This window comes from Abramis brama, assembly GCF_963993115.1.
Source record: "Abramis brama genome assembly, chromosome: 20".
In the NCBI taxonomy this organism is placed as follows: domain Eukaryota; kingdom Metazoa; phylum Chordata; class Actinopteri; order Cypriniformes; family Leuciscidae; genus Abramis; species Abramis brama.
The window spans coordinates 28643957-28655022 of record NC_139982.1 but is presented as its reverse complement, the minus strand read 5'-3'; the positions used below and the strand labels follow the sequence as shown (position 1 = coordinate 28655022).

Below are 11066 nucleotides of genomic sequence, written 5' to 3'. Positions count from 1 at the left end.
AAAGTGTTAAAATACAAAATGCAGCAACTTATCAGATATTAAGACTTTTCGTGCTAGTCTTATTGTCTTTAAAGTTTTGTTGTGCTGTACGTATATGTTTTGTACTGATACACTTATCGCAAGCGTTTTTAATTTTATAAAATTAACTGAATGTTATTACGAACATCACGTTTTATTTAGTGTCCTGTGCCTTTAATGCTGATGCGTCTTCAGGAGCGCCTGTGGCTCCGTCCATTCTTTACGCGTTTCAAACTCTGATTGGCTCATCAAGCCTAGACAGACACAAGCCCGTCCAATCAGAATCCGATGGGTTGGGACACGTCACATAGAACGGAGTGCGCTTCCAGCGGCTGTTCTCAGATCAGTTTGAGTGGGAGTATGTCCCTATAGTGATTACAGTGACCCATCCGCTCCTGGATCAGTTCTAGACTCAAATCCCGTCCGGGTTTGATCCTAATGTCTGGGCGCAGCTCAAATCTCCTCCCCGGATGCCCCAGAAACCCTAAAACACAGTCATCGCCACACACACGGTTTTTTTCGGGTCGTTCATGGTGCGGATCTGCGAGAGGAGGATGAAGTTTTTGGTGGCAGTCACATTGATCGTTGGCTCGGTGATTTTCCTGCTTTTCCCGAGCGGATCAGAGGCGGATGAGAAGAAAAAGGGACCAAAAGTCACGGCTAAGGTACAGAGACGCTACGCTGCGCTACATTCTTCACTGCAACATTGAGTCTGGCCTATTTGATACAAATGATGGAATTCTAATGTTGCGTTCACACTTAAATTCAGCGTGCCAGATTCGTTGAGCCAGTTTATTTTTGCTTGCAAAGCATCGGTTTTGCTTTTTCATTTGCATTTACCAAAGTTCATTGGATTTATGCAAAATATAATAATAATAATAATAATAAGGCCGGTAACACCACATAAATGTTTAATAATTTAATGTTGCATCAGTATTTGTCACTTAAACCGTAGTCTAATGATAAGTGTGGGGTTTGTGGCCTCTTGGTGGAGTGAAATTCCTACAGGCTAATATAATGCATCTGCTGCAGAACTGATTGTTTTTATGTTCTGGTGTAACTTGATTTGGTTGTTTTCCCAGGTGTACTTTGATATCAGGATTGGAGATGAGGATGTAGGACGGATAGTTATTGGACTCTTTGGAAAGACTGTCCCTAAAACGACGGAAAATTTCCTCCTGCTGGCCACCGGAGAGGTGAGTGTGTCTTTCCACTGGGGGTCAGTATTCATGAGTCACAGTGAATTGAGACTAACTTTTATGATTCTGGTTAACAGAAAGGATTTGGTTACAAAGGCAGCAAGTTTCATCGGGTGATTAAAGACTTCATGATCCAGGGAGGAGACTTCACCAGGGGAGATGGAACCGGAGGTAAAAAAAAAAAAAAAAAACCTGATTGAAATCAGGTTATCTTTGTTACCATTTATGATGTCATAAGATTAGAACTCAAAAGTCATCAGCCCAATACTTTAAATATCAAAAAAAAAAAAATTGAAAGGAGTTTGAGGTCCCAAAAACGCCCAATAATCTGAGATTTCTAACACCGCTGTCTGTCTTTATGTAGGTAAGAGCATCTATGGAGACCGTTTCCCTGATGAGAACTTCAAGCTGAAGCATTACGGTCCTGGTTGGCTCAGCATGGCCAATGCCGGCAAAGACACCAACGGCTCCCAGTTCTTCATCACCACGGTCCAAACGCCATGGCTGGACGGCAAACATGTTGTGTTTGGCAAAATCCTGGAGGGCCTGGTGAGTATCTCCACATCGTCCATCTGTAAAGATCTTCTTCCATATTTATTTACCTAAACTTAACAATCAGGAATCTTTACATATAGAAGTGCTTTACTCCAGAGGTTGTGCTAATTTTGAGCATTTCCTCTTTGTCTTCAAGGATGTTGTGAAAAAGATCGAGGGCACGAAGACCGATGGCAGAGATAAACCTCTCAAGGACGTCATTATCCACGACAGCGGCAAGCTCGAAGTGGAAAAGCCTTTTGCAGTAGCTAAAGAGTAATTTAAGTTTGAGGGAACAACGGGACTCTGGGTTTAAGGGGATTGAATTTGGTGCCACTAGAGTTCTAGTGGAAAGTGAGTGTGCGTGTGTGAGAGAGTGTGTATGTGGGCACTGGAGCTCCGCCCCCTTCGCGGGACCGTCACACACCAGTCCTGATCCGCAGAGCGGCACATCCTGGGTCCAGTTCTAACAGGCATTCCAATCGGTCCGATTTCTGACCCACTTCAACCTGCTTTTATAATCAAATCTTCAATAAAGGATCCAGGTTTTCTTAATGCTGTTGTCTTGCTTGAATAATTCCTTGTTTTTTGAACCAAGAACAAATCAGACACTCATCAAAAACACTCGTTTCAAAATACAGACAAATGACCTAAACTATGGTTTGAAATGTGAAGTTTTTTGTTTTGTTTTTACAGAATTTTAAAGGGAAAAATATATGAAAAGAATGTTTAAATATCTCATTTATAAGACCATTTAGATTTGTCTGACAATTAAGCACAAAACAAAATTTTAATAGTAACATTTAAAAAAAAATGTATTATACATCATTGTAATATTTATTTTTGTCCATATAATTGATGGGGCTCCTAAAAAAAAAAGTCTTGACTATATTTTCTTAGATTTTAATGTTGGAAAATGACCTAGACAGTTTTGTAAGACACACATATTGAAATGTGACAAGATTCAGTCGATATAAACATGCAAAGGCACATTTAGCGCAGGTGGAGTTGCTAGGCAACACTGCAGCCATGCACTTATATTCTCTGTGACTCCGGCAGGGAGCTGATGTCACTTCTGTTTATGGTAATGATGGGGATTCTGGGATACACGGGCAGCTCTGGTGCACAGGCGCGGACGCTGGGTTTACCACAGCTCTTCTTGAAGCTCACTTTGACGTCTCTGGGGTACAAACCCTGCAGGACGCCGGCCGCCACGATATCAGGGAGATCTGTGAGGGGGAAATGACCACAACACACGGTTTCCCAGGATGTTTTTTGAGTGTAAAAAAGACATTTCTGTAATGAAATCACAACATTCTGCCAGGTTTACCTGATCTGGATTCAAGCTGGTAAGGGTCTGCCGAGAAACCAACTACTCTCTGATGGAATGACTGAAATCTAGAAAAAGACATCGTTCAGAGGACATGAACGCTGTTTAGAATAAATTCATCAGGTGTAATAAATAAGCAGGTTAAATGAGATGAGGATGAACATACCTGTATCCTTGCTCTTGACAGTCATCTGAGTGGTTTTCACTGAAAGGACATTAATAAGTTAATATTGTTATTCATTTCCTTAAATACTATTGCTCTTAATTACATTTTTAACCGTTTAAATGATTTTCCTTAAAGTCCCCATATATGCAATTTTTTTAAATGTTCCTATTTTTATTTTGGAGATCTCCTACAACAGGTTTGCATGCATTAACCGTCAAAAAACACTTTATTTTTCTCATAATATAAACTGCAGCATCAGCTCTCTTCTCTCAGTGTCTGAAACGCTTTGATAAAGGATTTAGTCTCTCTAAACCCCTCATTTCTGAGAGCCTACTCTGCTCTGATTGGTCAGATGGTTCAGTCTGTTGTGATTGGTCAGATGACCCAGTCTGTTGTGATTGGTCTACCGCTTACAGTGTGCTGGAAACCAAACGCCTACCCACGGCTACTAACTAATTATGTTTAGTCAGACAAGCCTCTTCTTGTCGACTAACGTTTCATCTACTATAAGGGGGCAGCCCAAGTGGATAAGACTGGATTACTCATGAATCGAATCGGTTCTTCATTTTAGGAGACAATAACTCAATTTAGCAAGCACTCTGATCTATGAAACTTTGAAGGCAATATGCGAAAAAGCATAATAGGTTTAGAGACATTAATAGATTACACTGTGATCTGGTATAAACACATACTCAGAGATGCAGTTCTTGCTCGCTGAATGAAAATGTTTGACCTGCAGGAAGTCCAGGAGCTCTTGAGGAACAACGTCATTCTGATACAGAATCACCTGCAATTGGCAGCCAATGAAAAAAACATAACAAACCTCAGGATGACATTATATTACCATGTTAATATATTTCAATATATTTTATATATTAGAATATTTACTATATATACAACAGTTCAAAAGATTGGGGTCAGTAATGAGAGGACGTTTTGAAAGTAGTCGATCTCACCAAGGCTGCATTTATATGATCAAAAAATACAGTAAAAACAGTAATATTGTGAAATATTATTACAATTTATTTTTTCTAAATGATGATTTGGAGCTCAAGAACCATTTATCGTCATCAGTGTTGAAAACAGTTGTGCTGCTTAATGTTTGTGAAAACCGTGGTACATTTTATGAGGATACTTTGATGATTAGAAAGTTCAAAAGAACAGCATTTATTTGAAATAGAAAATGATTATAAAAGTCTTTACTGTCATATTTGCATCTTTGCTGAAAAGAATTCTTTCACGAAAAGAAATGATTGAACAGTAGCCTATGTCTAATAATATCCACATCATTATATTCGAATATACACTAAAAACAAAACATTGAGGGGTGAGAATGATATATTAGGAATAGCATACTACTCATACTACATTTTTACAGTAGCCCATGCTGTACATAGACTGTGTGTTAAAATGAAAATGGAAATTCTAAAAAACATAAAAATAAAAGGTAATTCAAAATATGAATTAATCCTATAATAGCATATAGGGGCGGGTCTCCACCTGGATATAGTCTTCCAGTTCCTGTTGTCTTTGCTCCAGTGGTTTGGTTCGGAGGTGCTGGTTTCTTTTACTAGGGAAATCGGGAGCGCGCACAATCTTCTTCAGCTTCCTGTGAAGCGTATGAAAATCACTGTATCGCCGTAAAACAAAGTGTTTCCTTCCATTGAAGAGAATCTCCACCCTGAAGAGCTGAAATACAAGAAAGTCCAAATCACAAAACCTGTAAACGATTAAATCAGACTTCACTAAAACTAAATAACTACCATGAGGCAACACATTGCGCAGTGATGAGTATTGACCAGCAGGCGGCGCCGCGCCAGTGCTCATTCTCCAGCATCAGTGCGCATGCGCCCTCCAGAGCTCTGATGTGCTCACGGCAGGTTACAACAGCAGATATTAGCAATTATTAGTCAAATTCAAGTTTGCTTTCCATCAGAATTCATTCAGAAATTCAAAAGACTATTCACAGTGAATTACCTCATCAAAAACGACAGAACAAAAGTTTAGTCTTAATATAGGTCGTGTAAGTTTACACAGCTTAGGTGTGGCAGTTCTCCAGGATCACACCCTCTTTATAAAGATTCACGGGGCTTTATTGTCAACAACACAAAGAAATGTCAATGTGATATATCTAAACCTTTCATCTCCAGAGATCCCGACAGAACAATAGTATTTTTACTGGTTCTATCAGCCACTGAGCTCCGTGTGAGAGATATTATATATAAAAATCCATGTGTAGGCCTATTGCGAACGGGAAACCACTTAGCATATTAGCTTAAAAGAAATTTATAATTTGGTCAAACTGCCAAGAGAGATGTTAAAAATTACTTTTGACATGAGGTCATGTGACGACAACTGATATGTTTGAATGGTTTTCGTTACTCATAGGCAGAATTCAGTGTATACTACACTAGTACTTTTGCCAGTAACCTTGCTGTGTGTGAGCAGATCTGAGAATTAGCAGTTTCCCGTTTTCCACCCATAACAAAGGAACACAGAACATTCAGTTCCAGCAAACATTTCCCACTGTGAGCTCAATCTTTCGCTTCTCAATACCTCAAACATTTTTCTCTCCAAATCAGAGAGAGAGAGAGGGGGAAATAAAAATGATTGTTTCTCAAGCATGTTTTGACAAGTCTGTGCTCAAGCATGCTCAACACGTGATGGGAACTATATGCAGTGTTATGATCTGCTCAGACTAATAAAACTCAGGAAATGTAGAGCTATTTAAGCATTTAAAGGCAAAGTTTACCCACAAATGAAAATTCTGTCATCATTTAGTCACCCTCGTATCGTTCTAAACCTGTATGACACAAAAGCAAAATATTCACACTGCTCTTTTCCTTATTAAAGTGAATAGTGTCAAACACCATAAATATGTGTATAAATATATACATTTAAACTGATATAATATGCAGTTATTTATAAATAAATACAAATAAATATAAATGTATAAATAAATTATTTAATATATAAATATATAAATATGCATATATTAAAACATGGATGCTCTTTTTCTTACAATGAAGGTGAATAGGCTGTCAAACTAATCGCCTTTAATTTTAACTTTAATTTGCATGACTTGGAGTCCATATATACTACTTTTATGATATTTTAAATAAAAAAATAATAATTATTGGTGCATAGCAGCCTCAGTCCCGTTAATTTTCATTTTATGGAAAACATTTAACAGAAAAACTCACATAATGGCTTGGGGGAAAAACTCGCATTTGGAACAACATGAGAGCGAGTAAATGAGTAATTCTACACAATTATCCGTGAAATTCTAGTACACCGTCTACAGAACGTACGTCTTTGTTCTCGCTGAGCCTTCTGGGTAAAGTGAGTTAGTGCAGGCGGGTGGAGAGAGCATTGGTTAACCATGCCGAGGACACACGTCTGTTTCGGGCACTGTTTTCAGATTTAACCCCAGTTTCTCCCTCTCTCGTTCTCATAGAGCTCTCATTGTTGCTGATGTTCAGATCTGGAGACTTCCGTTAGGATGAAGAGCTTCTTTCGCACACACAAATCACTCTATTCATCTCTCTCGACTGTGACCTCTGACCTCCCTTCTTCTGACATTCTACAGTTCTCTGTGTTCGGAGATGTTTTCGTGGCCTACTGGATCTGACAGGTGTGAGTGTGTGTTGGGCATTACGGCTTTGACTGACATCAGCATGTTGCCGTGTGGTTTGTGATTCAGCTGTGATTCAGCTGTTCTAGCAACTGCCCCCGTTAAAGCCTCTCGTGCAGACAGACTTCTGTCCGCAAAAGCTCCGCCATTTCTGATAGATCACACAGAAAACACAGGATGTGAGAGAAATGTACACGTTCCAGTTCAAAACAGTAAAATATTAGAGTTTGCTCAGATGATTCGACTTCATCTGATCTGATTAATGCACAAAAACTGCATCGGTTTAACTTAAGGACACAAATCATCGTTTGCATGTTTTGAAAGCTCTCTTTCCTTCACTCTTGGCTGGGTCGGTTCTGTTGCAGCTGGACTTCACACGACACACTAGTTCTAGTATTTAAACAAGACACCAGGCAGTGCAATAAACGGGTGTAAATTACTCAAATAATCCAGAATTAAGAGTAAAATTCAATATTCAGAAAAACATTTATATCTTTTGCTTATATTATGCCTTTTATAAAGTCTTGATTTTGTTTTTTGGGTCTACTAGAATAGGTTTTCATGCTTGAATGTTCAGAAAACGTCTTTTTCCGAAGCGTCTATCTACACTAAGTCCAAATAGCCCGCCTTTTTACACTAGGCTATTGACACTAACCCCGCCCACTGACGTCTGATTGGGCCAGACAAAATTACGGAACCAGTAGCAATAGTGTAAAATGCGTGGCGGAAAGTTGACGCAAATCGATCCGAGTTCGAATCCGTCTTTTGCCGAACTCAATCTACTCCCTTCTCCCATCACATATCAGATCGGAAAGGCATTTATTTTCAATAAAAATTAAGAAAATATTTGAAAAGTGAAAATAAAGTGTCTAACGTGTGTTTAGTAAAAAGTGTTTAGGGGCGGGTGTAGGGAGGCGGCATCCATTAAATAAATAATATAATAATTTACACTATGTTATTATTGTATACTGTTAATACAACAACACAGAGGTGCAAATAGCACCTCTCTTCCCAGTCTGTCAGTGACGTCAAAGCCTCTTGAAGGCAAGCGTCCAAGGTTAGCGGAAAAATCGTAAAGCTAACGCTGCGCTACACAGGCAAGGAGAACGGAGGCTGTTTTTTTAATGGATGTCAATCTATTTTTTGAGTTTACACCAAAAAATTGGTCACAGGTATAGTTTACAGCACTTCTCATTCATTTCTATGGTATTCGCAAACAATGATTGACTATCGCACAACTCTTAACGAAATTCAATGATGTCAGTGCTGTGATCTGATTGGTTATCAAGGTTACACTTTCTCCAACGGTAGCGCCACGGACCCTCTAATAAAAAGACCATGGCTGTGTCTGAAATCGCCCCATACCCTTTAATTAGGGCACTATTTGAGGGGGCAGCCAATTGTAGTGGTGTCCGAAACCATAGTGGACGTTATCAAGTGCACTCATTAAATCCCACAATGCACCGTAATAACAAGTGTACAACCGATGTGCGCTAAACGGCTATAGTCATGCTGAATGAATTCCCAGAAGATGGCGCCTGCAGCCAACCAGGCCTCAGCATTTTTATTAATCGTATGCATTAGGCGGGAATTATGTAAATGAGGAATATTGTGACATGTTCCTTCGCAGAAGAAAACTCGAGACTACAATGGAGGCGCTTCAGGGAGTTCAAAAACAGTAACACTGATTTAAAGAATAACTCCCTTTAGAGGGACTTTGTAACATTGCAGATCTTTTTCATGCTCTAACAAACAGCAACAATAGCTACACACTAAAGAAAGTTGAAAATATAAAAAAGCATAATAGTTTATACTGAGTTTATATGTTTCAGACCATCTAAAACCTGTTGCTTCATCAAACATGTTCTGTCATATTCCAACTCCATTCATTCCTGTAAGTGTTGACAGTAGAGTTGTGCATCTCTATTCTTAAGAATTGCATAGGCTATTTCGTCTTTCTTCCTCAGGCGTTAGAATCCGCTGAAGACACACCTTAGCACTTAACTAACGTGTTAGGCTACCTTCTATTATATTGCATTTAAAAGCATGCATCTACTGTGCTAATAATAATACTATGCTCATAATTGTTTTTGTTGCTTCCTACTAAACGCAGAACACAATGCAATGCAAACAAACCCTCTAACAACGTTGAGACAAAAAAAAAAAATAAGAAAAATAAGCGCACAAAAAGTATCCAGAGTTGGAAGGTCATCTGAATGTTGCTAAAGCCCTCTTGCATTTCACATTTCTGCATTGTTACAACAAGCAACCTTGCAACAGTAGGTTACAAACACACAGAACATGGCAGAAACGTTGCCACAACATAAATGTGTCTGTTAAATTGTTAAATGTTTCTAACTTTTGTTATACGTGTATTTAAAATGAAATGTGTATTATAATAAAACAAATGACAACATGCCGTCACTAAAAGTGTACAGTGCACCTTCTTACAGCTTATACTACATAATATTGTGACATGAATACATTACATAACCTGAAATACAAGGGACTTTGCAATAATTTATCACAGTTACCACAGTTTCTGCAAAACTAGTCAATACAGGCTATATTACATAAACACACTGTTTGAATATCTAATTAATTCACTGTAGTTTTACAGTAAAACAACTGTAGTTTTGCTGCACATGTGGTTACCATGGTAAGTTTATGCAATGGATTGACTAATAAATTAATTTTTAGCCTTCAAAATTAATGACATACAAAATCACGTGCAAAAACGTCAAACTCACGTTCGAGCTTTATGATATTTCAGTCCTGACTGAGGAACCACAAAATCAGTAAGTTTCTGTCTGACTTACTTTGCGCAACTTTCCCGTCTCGTCCACTTCCCTCATGAGAGACGGAATAAAGACCTCGATGACTGGAGACACACACTGATGATCCAACATCCCAAACACACACAGATCAGATCACACACAGACTGAACTGAAGATCATCTCCGTGACGTGCTTTGATCACTCCGCCGTGGATTTCCAGAGTCCAGAGCTCCTCCTCCAAACACACACACACACACAGCTGAGAGAAATAAAGCCATTCATACAGAAGGATATGCTTTTTGTGGTTAAGAAAGAACTTAGCCAACGTAACAGTGTTAAAGACCTAATTCAATGTATTTATTAATTCATTCATTAATTCGCATTAAAGAAAAATACAATTACCAATACAACTCGGAGTCGGTAACCAACTGCCAGATGGTAAAAAAAAAATATAAAAAAAAAAATTACATAAACCGAGGGATTAAAAAATATCAATCACATAATTGTCATCAGTGTCGTATGCATTTTTTTGTCCAATCAAATGCTCTCTAAAATGAGAATGTCCCGCCCTCTATTATTGCCAGCGAATCACTAGTCAACACTGTGATGTAAACTATTACCTACTCGCTATAAACAAATTATTGTCTCACTAATTTTTCATGTGTGTTTTAGAGTTAAAGGTAGAGTAGGCAATTACTGAGAGGCTAGCAATAGAAAGTTAGCATTGAAAGCACAAGATCCCATCCTCCATTCAAAGCGTCTCCACAGCCACGCCTCCTCCGATACACATGAACGCGCATAAGGCATTTAGTCATTTAGTCATAAGATAAGAGACGGTGTTAAATTACCTCATGTCTCAAAGCACATCACAATAATAATGTAAACAACTTACATAGTGTAACGTCTGTCAGAGAGTTTGAAGTCTGCCCAGATGAAAAATACAAGACAGTACAAACGAACTGGTAGTTCCACGAGACTTTTATAGATGTTTCCTCTCAGTTAAGCACACTCCTCACATACATGTCGAAGAGCCAATGTTAAAAGGGAAAGAGAAAACACTCTAAAACACGCTACAAATCAAAGTGGAAGTAAACACGTTACAATAAAACAACGGTCAGCAGTAAAGCGGTCATCTTCCTCTTTGCGCGAGCAACTCTCTCACTGTGCGTGCGCGCTCACATAAAAACAGCACGCATACAATAACGTACGCCATAGAAGAAGTTATCTTAAAGGTATATCAACATTCATGTCATGAACACTACTTAACATAGGTGGCTGTTACAATAGCTCCTACTTGTACCACCTGACTGCTACAGATTCATTTTGGCATTGATAGTGTTGATATAGAAACACATAAATCAGCTCAGAGTAGAACATCACGGGTTGCCATCTTGTAAAACGGTTATGT

General features: G+C 38.6%; 2 protein-coding genes across 3 annotated transcripts; one reads left to right on the top strand and one right to left on the bottom strand.

Moving 5' to 3' along the window:
- Nucleotides 1–368: 368 nt before the first annotated feature.
- Nucleotides 369–2306, top strand: ppib (peptidylprolyl isomerase B (cyclophilin B)). Its single transcript, XM_084094825.1, has 5 exons — nt 369–683; nt 1101–1214; nt 1295–1388; nt 1582–1766; nt 1909–2306. Exons 1-5 carry the CDS (start codon nt 549–551, stop codon nt 2029–2031), a joined length of 651 nt encoding a protein of 216 aa, XP_083950951.1. The 5' UTR covers nt 369–548; the 3' UTR covers nt 2032–2306.
- A 271-nt stretch (nt 2307–2577) lies between these two features.
- On the bottom strand, nt 2578–10823 carry snx22 (sorting nexin 22). Of its 2 annotated transcripts, none has more exons than XM_084094823.1 (7): nt 10551–10823; nt 9701–9917; nt 4748–4936; nt 3940–4034; nt 3248–3286; nt 3082–3149; nt 2578–2980 (listed from the first exon to the last, which is right to left on the bottom strand). In XM_084094823.1, exons 2-7 carry the CDS (start codon nt 9788–9790, stop codon nt 2787–2789), a joined length of 675 nt encoding a protein of 224 aa, XP_083950949.1. In that variant the 5' UTR covers nt 9791–9917; nt 10551–10823; the 3' UTR covers nt 2578–2786. The 2 variants fall into 2 exon arrangements, with proteins under 2 accessions (XP_083950949.1, XP_083950950.1); XM_084094824.1 differs by having other exon boundaries at nt 9701–9893; nt 10551–10774.
- Between the last annotated feature and the right edge of the window lie 243 nt (nt 10824–11066).

What these genes read in the sequence shown, in the direction of transcription:
- snx22 (XM_084094823.1), bottom strand. Translation starts at nt 9,790, where the DNA reads ATGTTGGATCATCAGTGTGTGTCTCCAGTCATCGAGGTCTTTATTCCG. An exon ending in TGTCAAGAGCAAGGATACAG is followed by an intron (nt 3,150 to 3,247) that starts GTATGTTCATCC and finishes GTCTTTTTCTAG; the next exon opens with ATTTCAGTCATTCCATCAGA. An exon ending in CCAGCTTGAATCCAGATCAG is followed by an intron (nt 2,981 to 3,081) that starts GTAAACCTGGCA and finishes TCCCCCTCACAG; the next exon opens with ATCTCCCTGATATCGTGGCG.
- ppib (XM_084094825.1), top strand. Translation starts at nt 549, where the DNA reads ATGGTGCGGATCTGCGAGAGGAGGATGAAGTTTTTGGTGGCAGTCACA. An exon ending in TCCTGCTGGCCACCGGAGAG is followed by an intron (nt 1,215 to 1,294) that starts GTGAGTGTGTCT and finishes TCTGGTTAACAG; the next exon opens with AAAGGATTTGGTTACAAAGG. An exon ending in CAGGGGAGATGGAACCGGAG is followed by an intron (nt 1,389 to 1,581) that starts GTAAAAAAAAAA and finishes GTCTTTATGTAG; the next exon opens with GTAAGAGCATCTATGGAGAC.